Here is an 18712-nt window from a genome sequence, read left to right as displayed (position 1 = left end):
TGCCTGCCTGTCTGCGTGCGTGCGTCTGCCTGCCTGTCTGCGTGCGTGCGTCTGCCTGCCTGTCTGCGTGCGTGCGTCTGCCTGCCTGTCTGCGTGCGTGCGTCTGCCTGCCTGTCTGCGTGCGTGCGTCTGCCTGCCTGTCTGCGTGCGTGCGTCTGCCTGCCTGCCTGCGTGCGCGTGCGTCTGCCTGCCTGCCTGCGTGCGTGCGTCTGCCTGCCTGCCTGCGTGCGTGCGTCTGCCTGCCTGCCTGCCTGCGTGCGTGCGTCTGCCTGCCTGCCTGCGTGCGTCTGCCTGCCTGCCTGCGTGCGTCTGCCTGCCTGTCTGCGTGCGTCTGCCTGCCTGCCTGTCTGCGTGCGTCTGCCTGCCTGTCTGCGTGCGTCTGCCTGCCTGTCTGCGTGTCGTCTGCCTGCCTGTCTGTCTGTCTGCCTGCCTGTCTGCGTGCGTGCGTCTGCCTGCCTGTCTGCGTGCGTGCGTCTGCCTGCCTGTCTGCGTCTGCGTCTGCCTGCCTGTCTGCGTGCGTGCGTCTGCCTGCCTGTCTGCGTGCGTGCGTCTGCCTGCCTGTCTGCGTGCGTGCGTCTGCCTGCCTGTCTCGTCGTGCCTGCCTGCCTGTCTGCGTGCGTGCGTCTGCCTGCCTGCCTGCGTCGTGCGTCTGCCTGCCTGTCTGCGTGCGTGCGTCTGCCTGCCTGTCTGCGTGCGTGCGTCTGCCTGCCTGTCTGCGTGCGTGCCGTGCCTGCCTCCTGTCTGCGTGCGTGCGTCTGCCTGCCTGTCTGCGTGCGTGCGTCTGCCTGCCTGTCTGCGTGCCTGCCTGCCTGTGCGTGCGTCTCTGCCTGCCTGTCTGCGTGCGTCGTCTGCCTGCCTGTCGTCTGCCGTGCCTGCCTGCCTGTCTGCGTGCGTCTGCCTGCCTGCCTGTCTGTCTGCGTGCGTGCGTCTGCCTGCCTGTCTGCGTGCGTGCGTCTGCCTGCCTGTCTGCGTGTCTGCCTGCCTGTCTGCGTGCGTGCGTCCTGCCTGCCTGTCCTGCCGTGTCTGCCTCGTCTGCCTGCCTGCCTGTCTGCGTGCGTGCGTGCGTCTGCCTGCCTGCGTGCGTGCGTCTGCCTGCGTCTGCCTGCCTGTCTGCGTGCGTCGCGTCTGCCTGCCTGTCTGCGTGCGTGTCTGCCTGCCTGTCTGCGTGCGTCGTCTGCCTGCCTGTCTGCGTGCGTGCTGCCTGTCTGCCTGCTGCGTCTGCGTGCGCGTCTGTCTGCCTGCGTCTCTGCCTGCGTGCGTGCGTCTGCCTGCCTGTCTGCGTGCGTGCGTCTGCCTGCCTGCCTGCGTGCGTCTGCCTGCCTGCCTGCGTGCGTCTGCCTGCCTGCCTGCGTCTGCCTGCCTGTCTGCGTGCGTGCGTCTGCCTGCCTGTCTGCGTGCGTGCGTCTGCCTGCCTGTCTGCGTGCGTGCGTCTGTCTGTCTGCCTGTCTCCGTGCGTCTGTCTGTCTGCCTGTCTGCGTGCGTCTGTCTGCCTGCCTGTCTGCGTGCGTCTGTCTGCCTGCCTGTCTGCGTGCGTCTGTCTGCCTGCCTGTCTGCGTGCGTCTGCCTGCCTGCCTGTCTGCGTGCGTGCGTCTGCCTGCCTGCCTGTCTGCGTGCGTGCGTCTGCCTGCCTGTCTGCGTGCGTGCGTCTGCCTGCCTGCCTGCGTGCGTCTGCCTGCCTGCCTGCCTGCGTGCGTCTGCCTGCCTGCGTGCGTCTGCCTGCCTGCCTGCGTGCGTCTGCCTGCCTGCCTGCTGCGTGCGTGCGTCTGCCTGCCTGCCTGCGTGTGTCTGCGTGCGTGCGTCTGCCTGCCTGCCTGCCTGCGTCTGCGCCTGTGCGTGCGTCTGCCTGCCTGCTTGCCTGTCTGCGTGCGTGCGTGCGTCTGCTTGCCTGCCTGTCTGCGTGCGTGCGTCGTCTGCCTGCCTGTCTGCGTGCGTGCGTCTGCCTGCCTGCCTGCCTGCGTGCGTCTGCCTGCGTGCGTGCGTGCGTGCGTCTGTTTGCCTGTCTGCGTGCGTGCGTGCGTCTGCTTGCCTGCCTGCCTGTCTGCGTGCGTGCGTCTGCCTGCCTGTCTGCGTGCGTGCGTCTGCCTGCCTGTCTGCGCGCGTGCGTCTGCCTGCCTGTCTGCGTGCGTGCGTCTGCCTGTCTGCCTGCCTGTCTGCGTGCGTCTGCCTGCCTGCCTGCCTGTCTGCGTGCGTCTGCCTGCCTGCCTGCCTGTCTGCGTGCGTGCATCTGCCTGCCTGTCTGCCTGTCTGCGTGCGTGCGTCTGTCTGTCTGCCTGCCTGCCTGCGTGCGTGCGTCTGCCTGCCTGCCTGTCTGCCTGTCTGCGTGCGTGCGTCTGCCTGTCTGCGTGCGTGCGTGCGTCTGCCTGCCTGCCTGCCTGTCTGCGTGCGTGCGTGCGTCTGCCTGCCTGTCTGCGTGCGTGCGTGCGTCTGCCTGCCTGTCTGCGTGCGTGCGTGCGTCTGCCTGTCTGCGTGCGTGCGTGCGTCTGCCTGCCTGTCTGCGTGCGTGCGTGCGTGCGTCTGCCTGCCTGTCTGCGTGTCTGCCTGCCTGTCTGCGTGCGTCTGCCTGCCTGCCTGCCGTCTGCCTGCCTGTCTGCGTGCGTGCGTCTGCCTGCCTGTCTGCGTGCGTGCGTCTGCCTGCCTGTCTGCGTGCGTGCGTCTGCCTGCCTGTCTGCGTGCGTGCGTCTGCCTGCCTGCCTGCGTGCGTGCGTCTGCCTGCCTGTCTGCGTGCGTGCGTCTGCCTGCCTGTCTGCGTGCGTGCGTCTGCCTGCCTGTCTGCGTGCGTGCGTCTGCCTGCCTGTCTGCGTGCGTGCGTCTGCCTGCCTGCGTGCGTCTGCCTGCCTGTCTGCGTGCGTGCGTCTGCCTGCCTGTCTGCGTGCGTGCGTCTGCCTGTCTGCGTGCGTGCGTCTGCCTGTCTGTCTGCGTGCGTGCGTCTGCCTGCCTGTCTGCGTGCGTGCGTCTGCCTGCCTGTCTGCGTGCGTGCGTCTGCCTGCCTGTCTGCGTGCGTGCGTCTGCCTGCCTGTCTGCGTGCGTCTGCCTGCCTGCCTGTCTGCGTGCGTGCGTCTGCCTGCCTGCCTGCCTGCCTGTCTGCGTGCGTGCGTCTGCCTGCCTGTCTGCGTGCGTGCGTGCGTCTGCCTGCCTGTCTGCGTGCCTGCCTGCCTGTCTGCGTGCGTGCGTCTGCCTGTCTGCCTGCCTGCCTGCCTGTCTGCGTGCGTGCGTCTGCCTGCCTGTCTGCGTGCGTGCGTCTGCCTGCCTGTCTGCGTGCGTGCGTCTGCCTGCCTGTCTGCGTGCGTCTGCCTGCCTGCCTGCGTGCGTCGTCTGCCTGCCTGTCTGCCTGCGTCTGCCTGCCTGTCTGCGTGCGTGCGTCTGCCTGCCTGTCTGCGTGCGTGCGTCTGCCTGCCTGCCTGCGTCTGCCTGCGTGCCTGCCTGCGTCTGCCTGCGTGCGTGCGTGCGTCTGCCTGCCTGTCTGCGTGCGTGCGTCTGCCTGCCTGTCTGCGTGCGTGCGTCTGCCTGCCTGTCTGCGTGCGTGCGTCTGCCTGCCTGCCTGCGTCTGCGCCTCTGTCTGCCTGTGCCTCTGTCTGCCTGTGCCTCTGTCTGCCTGTGCCTCTGTCTGCCTGTGCCTCTGTCTGCCTGTGCCTCTGTCTGCCTGTGCCTCTGTCTGCCTGTGCCTCTGTCTGCCTGTGCCTCTGTCTGCCTGTGCCTCTGTCTGCCTGTGCCTCTGTCTGCCTGTGCCTCTGTCTGCCTGTGCCTCTGTCTGCCTGTGCCTCTGTCTGCCTGTGCCTCTGTCTGCCTGTGCCTGTGTCTGCCTGTGTGCCTGCCTGTCTGCGTGCGTGCGTGCGTCTGCCTGCCTGTCTGCGTGCGTCTGCCTGTCTGCGTGCGTGTCGTCTGCCTGCCTGTCTGCGTGCGTGTGCCTGTCTGCCTGCCTGTCTGCGTGCGTCGTCTGCCTGCCTGTCTGCGTGCGCGTGCTGCGTCTGCCTGCCTGTCGTGCGTGCGTGCGTCTGCCTGCCTGTCTGCGTGCGTCTGCTGCCTGCCTGTCTGCGTGCGTCTGCCTGCCTGCCTGTCTGCGTGCGTGCGTCTGCCTGCCTGTCTGCGTGTGTCTGCCTGCCTGCCTGTCTGCGTGCGTGCGTCTGCCTGCCTGCCTGCCTGTCTGCGTGCGTGCGTCTGCCTGCCTGTCTGCGTGCGTGCGTGCGTGCGTCTGCCTGCCTGCCTGAGTGCGTGCGTGCGCCTGCCTGTCTGCCTGCGTGCATCTGCCTGCCTGCGTGCGTCTGCCTGCCTGTCTGCGTGCGTCTGCCTGCCTGCCTGCCTGCCTGCGTGCGTGCGTGCGTCTGCCTGCCTGCCTGCGTGCGTGCGTCTGCCTGCCTGTGCCTCTGTCTGCCTGTGTGCGCCTGCCTGTCTGCGTGCGTCTGCCTGCCTGTCTGCGTGCGTCTGCCTGTGTGCGCCTGCCTGTCTGCGTGCGTCTGCCTGCCTGTCTGCGTGCGTCTGCCTGTGTGCGCCTGCCTGTCTGCCTGCGTCTGCCTGCCTGTCTGCGTGCGTCTGCCTGTGTGCGCCTGCCTGTCTGCGTGCGTGCGTCTGCCTGCCTGCCTGTCTGCGTGCGTCTGCCTGCCTGCCTGTCTGCGTGCGTCTGCCTGCCTGCCTGTCTGCGTGCGTCTGCCTGCCTGCCTGTCTGCGTGCGTCTGCCTGCCTGCCTGCCTGCCTGCCTGCCTGCCTGCCTGCCTGCGTGCGTCTGCCTGCCTGCGTGCGTGCGTGCGCGCGTGCGTCTGCCTGCCTGCGTGCGTCTGCCCGCCTGTCTGCGTGCGTCTGCCTGCCTGTGCGCCTGCGCGCGTCTGCCTGCCTGCGTCTGCCCGCGTGCGTGCGTCTGCCTGCCTGCGTGCGTCTGCCTGCCTGCGTGCGTGCGTCTGCCCGCCTGCGTGCGTGCGTCTGCCCGCCTACGTCTGCCCGCCTGCCTGCCCGCCCGCGTCTGCCCGCCCGCCTGCGTCTGCCCGCCTGCCCGCCCGCGTCTACCCCCCTGCGTCTGCCTGCCCGCCCGCCCGCCCCCCTGCGTCTGCCTGCCTGCCCGCCCGCGTCTGCCTGCCTGCGTCTGCGTGCGTTGCCCGCCCGCCCGCCTCTGCCCGCCTGCCTGCCCGCCTCTGCCCGCCTGCGTGCGTCTGCCTGCCTGTGTCTGCGTACTATACTGTTAGTAGGTTAAGCTTGATCTATAGGCGCTTTTACAGGGCAAGTGAATGAGAAAGGCGAGACCAATCTCAATTCAAAAATGCACAGGTGGCTGCTGTCGGCTTGAGTTTCTCACATTTTATCCTCAGTTCTTTTGGCTTTTCCAGGACTTAATGACGTTACTGAGTTCAGTATGCCTCCACATCACCGAGACTGTGTGTGTGGGTTGTCCCACTGGAGTTTGTGTTGAAGGGTACATGACTAAAAATAAACACTGTGCTTAAGTTAATGGACACCTTGAGCTGGAGTCACCTTGTGGAGGCTGGCTAGTACATTTTAGGAAATGGAAGAAAAAAAAGAAAAAAATCACTTAAAAAAAGGTTGTGAAAACACTAAGAAACTGTGATTTAAGAAAACGTCATCTCGTACTTAAACGGAGACCAAAAAGCAGTGACTCTGCAATCTTTGCGAATGTCGATCGCCTGGATTGTATCAGCTGGGAAATCCGAGGACAAGAAAGCATTCTACATAAATGCACAAGGCGTTCAACCAGAGAGAAGTAACGGTCACCGTCGCCGGCATTAAACAACAAACCCAACGCCGCTGGCCTGCAAAGCCGATCATAGTATAGAACGTGGACGACATAGACGTCTGTTGGTTTCCAGTGGTATTTCCCTCGAGTGTACTTTTAGTATTTGTGTACCAGAGGGACATGCTAAGTGACATACTGATGTAGTCACAGGGATGTCATTAGCTTCGGTGGCACCCAGTGAGAGTCGCCGAACTCAGTGGGGACACTTTTCTAAGAGAGTGATATAGTATAGCTCCCCTTTGCTAGGAGTTTATGAGAGGGAAGTTCCCTTTAGGGGGAAACTATCCATCTCCCATCTAGTAGAGGGCTGTTGGTGGGGGGGCATGAGTGTCTTACTTGAGTTGTGGGGGTAGGCGGGGGTGCCCCCATTAATGTATGGCTGCTGTATCTGCTGCTGTTGTAGCTGTAGGGACTGCTGCTGCTGCTGCAGGGAGAACTGGGAGCTGACGGACGGCGCCCGGCGGTAGGTGCCCGTGGCCGAAACCATGGAGACCGAGGAGGTGGAGGAGTTGTGCCGTGAGATCTGTCGTGAGATGGTGCCGAACTGGGACATGGGGATGGGGCCAAGACCAGGCCCGGGAGCCACCGCTAGAGTAGAAAACACCCACAGAAAGAGAGAAAGGGATAGAGGGGAGGGAGAGTCAGAGAGAGAGGAAATTACAAAGGGGAGAGGACAGAAAGGGGGAGAGAAAGAGAGAGCCCAGCAAATGAATCAGCGACACCCAACAACAGAGTAGACCCAATATAGTCAGAGCAATCATTTGATCACCGAAGCAACTGAACCACCAGCATCACCACCAATCACAGAGATCCAGAAGAGGGAAGGGGGAGGGACAGGCGACACCACAGCCAATCCTGATGGAGGAGTCATGCTTATTTACACCCAGATGCGTGCGTTCCTTTAGTGCAGAAACGTTTACTTCCATCCATCGTTGGCTACAATCACAAAATGTTCACCCAAAAAGCATGCTTGATATAGTATTGATTACTTGTGCCCCCGTGTACATTTGTTTTGTAAAAGAGGCAGGGCAGAATAGAAGACACACATCATTTGAGGCTAAGAGACAGTTGAAAGGGGATAGCTGCTTCGGCTTCTCCTGTGGCGTTCTGGCACTCCACTGAACATGGGTTTTGGGCTCAATGAAATTGAACCTGCATTGCAGTAATTACACAGTGACACACGTTCTTTGCTGTACTCAAATTGCAGGACTTTTTGGACGATGTAAAAACGTGCACTAGACACACGTCACAGGTCGATGTAGTTCAACTGTATGAGGGATTTTTCAGAAATACACTACATTTTAAGCACACAACACACACACACACATTTGCGGCACAGTACAGAACAGATTTAATTTACCCTGACTACAACCAATCCATTAGGTTTTCTAGAAGCCTACCATTTGTCACGCGTCAGCATTTTCACAACAATAAATATTACTGCAGCAGTTAAAGCATATTTCATGACTGTGTCGTCAAAATATGTGAATGAGGAAGTGTGTGTGTGTTTGTGAGTGAGTGTGCAGTAAATATGAAAGTGTGTGTGTGTGTAGAATGTGTTTTCCTCCAGTTGGGTATTTCCTGTTTACTGGGTCAGATAACAGTAGCTCTCTGGAGAAGCTCTCCTCTCAGATACTGGTGAATGAGTGTGTGTGTGTGTGTGTGTGTGTGATAACAGTAACTCTCTGGAGAAGCTCTCCTCTCAGATACTGGTGTGTGTGTGTGTGTGTGTGTAAAATGATAACAGTAACTCTCTGGAGAAGCTCTCCTCTCAGATACTGGTGTGTGTGTGTGTGTGTGTAAAATGATAACAGTAACTCTCTGGAGAAGCTCTCCTCTCAGATACTGGTGTGTGTGTGTGTGTGTGTGTGTGTGTGTGTGTGTGTGTGTGTGTGTGTGTGTGTGTGTGTGTGTGTGTGTGTGTGTGTGTGTGTGTGTGTGTGTGTGTGTGTGTGTGTGTGTGTGTGTGTGTGTGTGTGTGTGTGTGTGTGTGTGTGTGTGTGTGTGTGTGTGTGTGTGTGTGTGTGTGTGTGTGTGTGTGTGTGTGTAAAATGATAACAGTAACTCTCTGGAGAAGCTCTCCTCTCAGATACTGAGTGAGTGAGTGAGTGAGTGAGTGAGTGAGTGAGTGAGTGAGTGAGTGAGTGAGTGAGTGAGTGAGTGAGTGAGTGTGAGTGAGTGAGTGAGTGAGTGTGTAGAAGAATGATAACAGTAGCTCTCTGGAGAAGCTCTCCTCTCAGATGGTGATGAGTGGAGCCGGAACAAATTGGGACTCAGGGGAACAGACCATGGCGTAAACATATAGATGAAAACATGGCCAGAATGTCCCTTTGACTGACCCTCTGTCTCTACACACAGTTACGGGACAATAAACCATGGGTGAGATGTGGTAGTAATTGTGATTGTTTTCCAATGTTAAAAGCTAACCATTACCATATTTCTGAAAGGGTTAGTCCTGAGGAAAGAGTAAATAAGATCCCACAATTCTGATGTTTTTCTTTGATTTGTAGCAGGTTTTTGTTGTTGTCTGGTAGCGGCCATCTTGAACGACAGCACAGGGTCATAGCAGGGTTATGTCAGTTGTCATAATTGATATAGTTAGGATGCCACGACTTGTCATAACATGGAGCAACTGCTGCATGCCTATTATGGACAGCCACTTCACTCAAACATACAGACAAAATCTGCAACATTTCACATTGACAAAAACCCATACAACCATAATATGAAGACCACGGTCCATATTTACAAAGCATCAGTAGGAGTGCTTATCTGGGATCAGGGTCCCTTTAGTCCATATAATCTTAATTGTCATAACATGGAGCAACTGCTGCATGCCTATTATGGACAGCCACTTCACTCAAACATACAGACAAAATCTGCAACATTTCACATTGACAAAAACCCATACAACCATAATATGAAGACCACGGTCCATATTTACAAAGCATCAGTAGGAGTGCTTATCTGGGATCAAGGTCCCTTTAGTCCATATAATCTTAATCATTATGATCTAAAAGAAAAAGGCTAAACTGATCCGATATCAGCACTGCTACTCTGAGATGCTTGATTACATACAGCCCCCTGTACTTCAAAGCTATGACAGTCAATCAAATCAAACCCGGCACACACACACATTTGGAGCCCTACCTCGGAAAACCCAACAGTCCCATAAGACACACACAACCTCAATTTGCTTCTGAGATTAAACAGATACAAGCCAATTTAACTGACTTCATATTATCACCTGAGACAGAGTCAAATCAACCACACATACAGTGGGGCAAAAAAGTATTTAGTCAGCCACCAATTGTGCAAGTTCTCCCACTTAAAAAGATGAGGCCTGTAATTTTCATCATAAATACACTTCAACTATGACAGACAAAATGAGAAAAAAAATCCAGAAAATCACATTGTAGGATTTTTAATGAATTTATTTGCAAATTATGGTGGAAAATAAGTATTTGGTCACCTACAAACAAGCAAGATTTCTGGCTCTCACAGACCTGTAACTTCTTCTTTAAGAGGCTCCTCTGTCCTCCACTCGTTACCTGTATTAATGGCATCTGTTTGAACTTGTTATCAGTATAAAAGACACTTGTCCTCAAACTGTCACACTCCAAACTCTACTATGGCCAAGACCAAAGAGCTGTCAAAGGACACCAGAAACAAAATTGTTGACCTGCACCAGGCTGGGAAGACTGAATCTGCAATAGGTAAGCAGCTTGGTTTGAAGAAATCAACTGTGGGAGCAATTATTCGGAAATGGAAGACATACAAGACCACTGATAATCTCCTTCGATCTGGGGCTCCACGCAAGATCTCACCCCGGGGGGTCAAAATGATAACAAGAACGGTGAGCAAAAATCCCAGAACCACACGGGGGGGGATCTAGCAGAGAGCTGGGCCAAAGTAACAAAGCCTACCATCAGTAACACACTACGCCGCCAGGGACTCAAATCCTGCAGTGCCAGACGTGTCCCCTTGCTTAAGCCAGTACATGTCCAGGCCCGTCTGAAGTTTGCTAGAGAGCATTTGGATGTTCCAGAAGAAGATTGGGAGAATGTCATATGGTCAGATGAAACCAAAATATAAATTTTTGGTAAACACTTGGATAACAAAGAATGCTGAGTTGCATCCAAAAAACACCATACCTACTGTGAAGCATGGGGGTGGAAACATCCTGCTTTGGGGCTGTTTTTCTGCAAAGGGACCACTCATCTTTTTAAGTGGGAGAACTTACACAATTGGTGGCTGACTAAATACTTTTTTGCCCCACTGTACATCATTTCCAAAAGCACATTACACGCAATGCAGCTGGTCATTGGTTGATAAGTACCTGTTCAGAAAAAGTTGATAAGTACCTGTTCAGAAAAAGTATCTTCCCTTAACAAAGTGTGGTAATTTTGAACTTCGTAAAATCAATTGAACAAAGTAAATAGGGGTTGGTAATTTAATCAAATATAGCCCAGGGGCTGAATGGAAAATGTCCATATTGAATTAACCTGCATTTTAATTAACATGCATACTGGCTTCTGGAGCCCGGAAGAGAACATTGTTCCATTAGATACTTCTTCAGTGCCCGTCTGGGGCGGCGTGCAGCCCCGTCTGGGGCGGCGTGCAGCCCCGTCTGGGGCGGCGTGCAGCCCCGTCTGGGGCGGCGTGCAGCCCCGTCTGGGGCGGCGTGCAGCCCCGTCTGGGTCTGTGTCCCATTTGACATGAACCTGGATGTAGATAGATAACCAGAACCCAAGCACCACCATCAAGTGATCCCCACCACCACCAACATACACCACCGGATACACCAATGGTTAAAGCACCAGGCTGGAAGAGGCGCGCACACACACACACACACACACACACACACACACACACACACACACACACACACACACACACACACACACACACACACACACACACACACACACACACACACACACACGTGTAAACCCTCTAATAGCGACAGCCAGAGATGAGGGGGTTTCGATGATTGTCCATTGGCGGCGGAGAGGAGCGGCGGTACAGCCTAGTCGTTGGTGGTTCTTTGGGCTCACCTATCACTGCAGGAGCCTCTGGGTTGCCCTGCCCCGGGAGAGGAGGCGGTGGAGGAGCCTGATGACCAGGAAGTGGAGGAGGGGGGGGTGGGAGAGCGGACATTGGCGGGACTGAAACGAGTGCGTCAGAACCACTCCGTTAGTGACTGATTGGGGGTTTCGAGCTGGTTGGCAATGTTGGTGTTAGGTACCATCTCACAACACCTTTATATACAATTAACACATTAACATTTCATACAACAACCCCTTTGCAAGAAGAAAGCAACAGGCACACGCTGCTGTGGCTATACAGTATGGAGTGTGTGTTACCATGGTGACAGGCTTACAGACAGCTCCAGTCTTGCTGGCCTGATATCCTGTCACTAATATCCAGCTCAGTCTCCTTTCTCTCTCGACCTCAACAGGCCAAAAGGACACCTCGTTCCAAACTCACTGTTCCATTTCCAACTACAAAATCACCTGTAGTCTTCTATTCTCTTTAACATTGAGCCGCACCCCTAATACAGGAGAGCCTATTTACATAGAGACAGCGAGAGAGACAGCGAGAGAGACAGCGAGAGAGACAGCGAGAGAGACAGCGTGAGAGACAGCGTGAGAGACAGCGTGAGAGACAGCGTGAGAGACAGCGTGAGAGACAGCGTGAGAGACAGCGTGAGAGACAGCGAGAATCTCAGAACACAATAGGTCATTTATGAGCCCTCTGTCCGTTAAGATTAGCTTTGTTCTAAATAACTCCTCTCTCTCACTCAGTCCTCCAGCAGCATAACTCATTTACACTTTGTTTACATTTTCCCCTTGTGTGATGGGAGTGTGTGTGTTCTGTGCAAGTACTCACTTGCCTTAATGATTTGGATTTTCAATGAGAGAGTAGTATGTGTTTATGAATGAATGTTTCTGTAGTCACAATGCAGACACACACACACACACACACACACACACAGAGAGAGACCGAGAGAGAGAGAGAGAGAGACACACACACACAGAGAGAGAGACAGACCGAGAGACACACACACAGAGAGAGACCGAGAGAGAGAGAGACACACACACAGAGAGAGACCGAGAGAGAGAGAGACACACACACAGAGAGAGACCGAGAGAGAGAGAGACACACACACACACACACACACACACACACACACACACACACACACACACACACACACACACACACACACACACACACAGAGAGAGAGAGAGCGAGAGCGACACAGAGAGAGAGGAGATGGTGGCTTAGGAATGATAACACATAACAAGATTCCAACATACCCAGTGTGATTGACCCCATGTTCCTATACAGTACAGTTAATTCCCGCTCACCTGGACCAGAGTTGGGAATGGAGGGCGTAGGCACGGCAATGGGAATGCCAATACTGCTGCTTCCGCTGTTCTCCCTGCTGCCACTACCCCCACTGCTACCACTAGAGAGAAAGGGAAAGAAAGAGAGAGAACAAATGTATTCAGGGCAACCCACAGAGGAGACAGTAGGTATCACTTGTGCACACAGCTGGTATGCCCATGTCCCATTTAGAATTGTCCACCGCAACCCGTCAGTCACAGGGACAGAGGTAAAAGCCCTTCAGAACCACTACACCATTTATATTGTGTTGTTCAAAGTCCTTTTGGAGGACTTTACATTAATCAAGAATGTCAAGATTGACATTGCATGCAGAAGACATGATTCCACTGAACCTGGTACCAACAGGACACACTGTGGTCGATACAGTACATCTACAGTGAGTACAAAGCACGAAGGACACCTTCCTAATATTGAGTTGCACCCCGACCCCGCCCTCAGAACAGCCTCAATTAATCTGGGCATGGTCTCTGCAACGTGTCCAATGCGTTCCACAGGGATGCTGGCCCATGTTGACTTCGATGTGTCAAGTTGTCTGGATGTCCTTTGGGTGGTGGACCAGTCTTCATACACACAGGAAACGGTCTTTAACCGGTCTCCTCCCTGTCACCTACACTGATTGAAGTGGATTTAACACCCTTCACCTGGTCAGTTTGTGTCATGGAAAGGTGTCCTTAATGTTTTGTACACTCAGTCAATAACATAGGACATAGGAGAGGCATTATGTCAAAGCCTATAAGCCCCGCCTTGCACTGCAGCTGACCTGGAGGCTGTCAGATGAATGTCTGGCTAGGAACCCCCCCCCCTCCTCCCAGGCCCAGACCCTGCTCCCTAACCCATACCCTTCCCTGCCAGTCTAGCCCGGGCCTCTTTTGGGGGGGGGGGGGGCAGGGGGTCCCCTCAGCACAAATCACATATAAAGGGGCTCAGTTCCACCTAGAAGGATGGGAGGGAAGAGTCAGGGGTTTACTATGACTATGTGATCCAGTGAGGATGAGGAAAGGGGGGGATAAGATAAGCCCCCCTCCCCCTGCGTGAGATAAGATAAACCCCCCCCTGCGTCAGATAAGATAAACCCCCCCCCCCCTGCGTGAGATAAGATAAGATAACCCCCCTGCGTCAGATAAGATAACCCCCCCTGCGTCAGATAAGATAACCCCCCCCCTGCGTCAGATAAGATAACCCCCCCCTGCGTCAGATAAGATAACCCCCCCTGCGTCAGATAAGATAACCCCCCCCTGCGTCAGATAAGATAAACCCCCCCCCCCTGCGTCAGATAAGATAAACCCCCTGCGTCAGATAAGATAACCCCCCTGCGTCAGATAAGATAACCCCCTGTCAGATAAGATAACAGATAAGATAAGATAACCCCCTGCGTCAGATAAGATAACCCCCCTGCGTCAGATAAGATAACCCCCCCCGTCAGATAAGATAACCCGTCAGATAAGATAACCCCCCCTGCGTCAGATAAGATAACCCCCCCTGCGTCAGATAAGATAACCCCCCCTGCGTCAGATAAGATAAGCCTCACTATGTGAGAATGCACATTTCCCATCCTGTCTGCCTTTCACTGTCAGTTCCCGCTTGCCATCCCTTTCAGTAGCTGAAATCAAATCACCTCCTCCTCTCCCTCATCTTTAGCGCTCCATCTCCAGGTCCATCACTCCTCCTACGCTCCTCTGTCTCTAGCCCAACCACATCACCAGAGATCAAATTTCATAGAAAATCAGACCACCACAACACAGAGTTGGTGAAAGCTTGACTCCCACCATGCACCAGCACACACATAGGCATGCGCACACACTTATTGAATCAGGGCTCAGGCAGGTAGATATGGCAGAGACTGATAAAGAGAGATTGTGTGTGTGGAGAGCAATAAGAGAGCAGACAGGACAGCACAGCGTCTCTGTGTCTGAAAGTTTCCAGGTCAGAGAGAGAATGAGAGTACACCAGTGGTTGAGATTACACAAGGATCCAGGTTTTTGAACATACTGCAGTGGTGCAGCTCCCAACCTTGATTGAGTTTTTGCTCCTCCATAACTGAAAAAGTCACTGATATTGCTTGAGTAATTCAAGTTCAGATGAAATAACACCTGGTTTGAAAGACCTTAATTGGCAAGGACAAAAAGCGGCAGTCTTGCTGGCAGTCTTGAACACAATTTATTGTACATATGTATGATATTTGGTGAACCATTTGTCCTGCAGTACAGATGTGTGGTAACATATCAAATTAGTTTAAAGCATATTATAACCATATCAAATGGTGGTACCACATCTACTCATCTAAAACAGGGCAAACCTGGATCCCTGCTGAAGATGCACTCTCTCATGACTCAATGGTGGAGAGAGAAAGAGCGAGAGAAAGAGCGAGAGCGAGCGAGAGAAAGAGCCAGAGCGAGCGAGAGAAAGAGCAAGAGCGAGCGAGAGAAAGAGCAAGAGCGAGCGAAAGAAAGAGCCAGAGCGAGCGAGAGAAAGAGCCAGAGCGAGCGAAAGAAAGAGCCAGAGCGAGCGAGAGAAAGAGCGAGCGAAAGAAAGAGCGAGAGCGAGCGAAAGAAAGAGCCAGAAAGAAAGAGCGAGCGAAAGAAGAAAGAGCCAGAAAGAGCGAGAGAGCCAGAAAGAAGAGAGCCAGAAAGAGCAAGAGCGAGAGAAAAGAGCAAGAGCGAGCGAAAGAAAGAGCCAGAGCGAGCGAGAGAAAGAGCGAGCGAAAGAAAGAGCGAGAGCGAGAAAGAAAGAGCGAGCGAAAGAGCGCGCGCCAGAAAGAGCGAGAGAGCCAGAAAGAGCGAGAGAGCCAGAAAGAGCGAGAGAGCCAGAAAGAGCGAGAGAGCCAGAAAGAGCGAGAGAGCCAGAAAGAGCGAGAGAGCCAGAAAGAGCAAGAGCGAGCGAGAGAAAGAGCAAGAGCGAGCGAGAGAAAGAGCCAGAGCGAGCGAAAGAAAGAGCCAGAGCGAGCGAGAGAAAGAGCCAGAGCGAGCGAAAGAAAGAGCCAGAGCGAGCGAGAGAAAGAGCCAGAGCGAAGAGAGCAAGAGCGAGCCAGAAGAAAGAGCCAGAGCGAGAGCCAGAGCGAGCGAAAGAAAGAGCCAGAGCGAGCGAGAGAAAGAGCCAGAGCGAAAGAGAAAGAGCAAGAGCGAGCGAAAGAGCAAGAGCGAGAAAGAAAGAGCCAGAGCGAGCGAGAGAAAGAGCGAGCGAAAGAAAGAGCCAGAAAGAAAGAGCGAGCGAAAGAGCGCGCCAGAAAGAGCCAGAAAGAGCGAGAGAGCCAGAAAGAGCGAGAGAGCCAGAAAGAGCGAGAGAGCCAGAAAGAGCAAGAGCGAGCGAGAGAAAGAGCAAGAGCGAGCGAAAGAAAGAGCCAGAGCGAGCGAGAGAAAGAGCGAGCGAAAGAAAGAGCGAGAGCGAGCGAAAGAAAGAGCGAGCGAAAGAGCGCGCGCCAGAAAGAGCCAGAAAGAGCGAGAGAGCCAGAAAGAGCGAGAGAGCCAGAAAGAGCGAGAGAGCCAGAAAGAGCGAGAGAGCCAGAAAGAGCGAGAGAGCCAGAAAGAGCGAGAGAGCCAGAAAGAGCAAGAGCGAGCGAGAGAAAGAGCAAGAGCGAGCGAGAGAAAGAGCCAGAGCGAGCGAAAGAAAGAGCCAGAGCGAGCGAGAGAAAGAGCCAGAGCGAGCGAAAGAAAGAGCCAGAGCGAGCGAGAGAAAGAGCCAGAGCGAGCGAGAGAAAGAGCAAGAGCGAGCGAGAGAAAGAGCCAGAGCGAGCGAGAGAAAGAGCCAGAGCGAGCGAAAGAAAGAGCCAGAGCGAGCGAGAGAAAGAGCCAGAGCGAGCGAGAGAAAGAGCAAGAGCGAGCGAGAGAAAGAGCAAGAGCGAGCGAAAGAAAGAGCCAGAGCGAGCGAGAGAAAGAGCGAGCGAAAGAAAGAGCGAGAGCGAGCGAAAGAAAGAGCGAGCGAAAGAGCGCGCGCCAGAAAGAGCCAGAAAGAGCGAGAGAGCCAGAAAGAGCGAGAGAGCCAGAAAGAGCAAGAGCGAGCGAGAGAAAGAGCAAGAGCGAGCGAAAGAAAGAGCCAGAGCGAGCGAAAGAAAGAGCCAGAGCGAGCGAGAGAAAGAGCGAGCGAAAGAAAGAGCGAGAGCGAGCGAAAGAAAGAGCGAGCGAAAGAGCGCGCGCCAGAAAGAGCCAGAAAGAGCGAGAGAGCCAGAAAGAGCGAGAGAGCCAGAAAGAGCGAGAGAGCCAGAAAGAGCGAGAGAGCCAGAAAGAGCAAGAGCGAGCGAGAGAAAGAGCAAGAGCGAGCGAAAGAAAGAGCCAGAGCGAGCGAGAGAAAGAGCGAGCGAAAGAAAGAGCGAGAGCGAGCGAAAGAAAGAGCGAGCGAAAGAGCGCGCGCCAGAAAGAGCCAGAAAGAGCGAGAGAGCCAGAAAGAGCGAGAGAGCCAGAAAGAGCGAGAGAGCCAGAAAGAGCGAGAGAGCCAGAAAGAGCGAGAGAGCCAGAAAGAGCGAGAGAGCCAGAAAGAGCGCGCGCCAGAAAGATCGAGAGCGCGCGCCAGAAAGCGCGAGAGCGCGCGCCAGAGAGCGCGCGCCAGAGAGCGCGAGAGCGCTAGCGCGCGCCAGAAAGACGAAACAGCGCTAGCGCGCCAGAAAGAGCGAGACAGCGCTAGCGCGCCAGAAAGATCGAGAGCGCGCGCCAGAGAGCGCCAGAGAGCGCGCGCGCGCGCGCCAGAGAGCGCGCGCCAGAGAGCGCGCGCCAGAGAGCGCGCGCCAGAGAGCGCGCGCCAGAGAGCGCGCGCCAGAGGGCGCGCCAGAGGGCGCGCGCCAGAGGGCGCGCGCCAGAGGGCGCGCGCCAGAGAGCGCTAGCCAGAGAGCGCTAGCGCGCGCCAGAGAGCGCGAGAGCGCTAGCGCGCGCCAGAGAGCGCGAGAGCGCTTGCGCGCGCCAGAAAGAGCGAGAGAGCTAGCGCGCGCCAGAGAGAGCGAGACGCTAGCGCGCGCCAGAAAGAGCGAGACAGCAGCGCTAGCGCGCGCCAGAAAGAGCGAGACAGCGCTAGCGCGCCAGAAAGGGCGAGAGAGTGCTAGCGCAGGCCAGAAAGAGCGAGAGAGCGTGCGCGAGATAGTGAGAGAGCACAAGAAAAAGAAAGAAAGAACAAAGGGGAGAGAATATAGCAAAGAAAGGGAACAGGAGTAGCATGTGTGCCAAAATGAGAGGGACAGGAGAAAAAAAAGGAAAGTGATGTAATATTTATGACCATCTCAGTCAGCAGCACAGCCTTCTTAGCTAATGAAGCAACTTCAAAATCACTCCTGACTCATATCTCAGCTCTGGCAGCGTGGCTTTCTGACAGACACATTTCAGTGATCGTGGCAGGGGTCTAAATGTACAGAGGACTTAGGATTTTCGAAGGACACTTTACGCCGCAGGCCTTGAAGAACATTCATTCCCAAACGGCTGAAGCCTTCCGGGTCTTGTCAGTTAAATGTTGGATTTACAGTATTTGGGAGGGGGAGGTGTGAAAGCACATTAAGCTGATGAATTTAAGTGAAGAGATTTGAAATGTTTGTAAGACATGGGGGATACAAAGTATTTGGGGAGGGTTCCTTTTGTCATGTCCATGTTAGAACAGAGGCTGTGGGAGAGTCATTCAGAGCTGTTAAGTAGGACAATAGTGAAGGACAATAGTATATGTGTGTGTGTCTATCCATCGGTCTGCGTGCAGATTACATTTATTTAACTAGGCAAGTCAGTTAATAACAAATTCTTATTTACAATAACGGCCTATTGGGGAACAGTGGGTTAAATGCCTTGTTCAGGGGCAGAACGAACCATGTCAGCTCGGGGATTCGATCCAGCAACCTTTCGGTTACAGGACCAACGCTCTAACCACTAGGCGAGCGTGAGTGTGTTTCACTGGTTATTATCATGGCAATGAAACCAAACACGAAGCGGATTTAACTTCTTCAGGAAAACAGCCCGTATGTTGGAAACAAACATTTTTCAAGCACACAATATTTTACATACAGCAGGTTTTTTTTTTAAAGACCAGAGATGTCTGCTCCATGTAAAAAAATATTGCGATACTGGTATCGTCACATTTTTTACATTTTAGTAATTTAGCAGACACTCTTATCCAGAGCGACTTACAGGAGAAATTAGGGTTAAGTGCCTTGCTCAAGGGCACGTCGAGAGATTTTCCACCTAGTCTGATCAGGTTTCGAACCAGCAACCTTTCGGTTACTGGCCCAACGCTCTTAACCACAAGGCTACCTGCCTCCCTACCGTGTCAGTTACCTGTGGGTTCTTTGTCTCTGGTTGAGAGATGCAGTGCGCCCAGGGCTGTGCTGGCTGCCTAGACGAGCAGGGCTGGTCATGTAGTCGTTGGGCACTGTGGGCGGTTTCACCGGCTCTAGAGTTTTATAGGGCGTGTTGCGTCTGTCAAAGTCAACCAAAGATAGAAAGGGGGAGATAAACAGAGAATAAGAACAGAATGAATCCTAATGCATGAGAATCAGGGGTCCGTTCAACTTAGATTTAGTCTGCTTTTTCTTTTTTCATAAATGGTTTTAAAAACGACCAATAGGTGCCCTTTGCAAGGCATTGGAAAACCTCCCTGGTC

General features: G+C 54.6%; 1 protein-coding gene across 12 annotated transcripts in view; it reads right to left on the bottom strand.

The window, feature by feature from the left end:
- LOC124039692 (abl interactor 1-like) overlaps window positions 1-18712 on the bottom strand; it is a 75001-nt gene that overhangs the window by 7974 nt on the left and 48315 nt on the right. For 6 of the 12 annotated variants that reach the window (XM_046355927.1, XM_046355928.1, XM_046355930.1 and 3 more), the window contains 3 exons: window positions 18388-18528; window positions 12112-12212; window positions 6074-6325 (listed from right to left, as the gene is read on the bottom strand). In XM_046355927.1, coding sequence (XP_046211883.1) covers window positions 6074-6325; window positions 12112-12212; window positions 18388-18528 — 494 coding nt within the window. Of the gene's footprint in view, window positions 1-6073; window positions 6326-10794; window positions 10906-12111; window positions 12213-18387; window positions 18529-18712 lie in introns of all 12 variants that reach the window. The other 6 variants (XM_046355922.1, XM_046355921.1, XM_046355924.1 and 3 more) reach the window with 2 other exon arrangements.

Source organism: Oncorhynchus gorbuscha, linkage group LG07 (assembly GCF_021184085.1).
Source record: "Oncorhynchus gorbuscha isolate QuinsamMale2020 ecotype Even-year linkage group LG07, OgorEven_v1.0, whole genome shotgun sequence".
Lineage (NCBI taxonomy): Eukaryota > Metazoa > Chordata > Actinopteri > Salmoniformes > Salmonidae > Oncorhynchus > Oncorhynchus gorbuscha.
The sequence above is the reverse complement of the archived record's forward strand: the minus strand, read 5'-3'. Positions and strand labels throughout refer to the sequence as shown.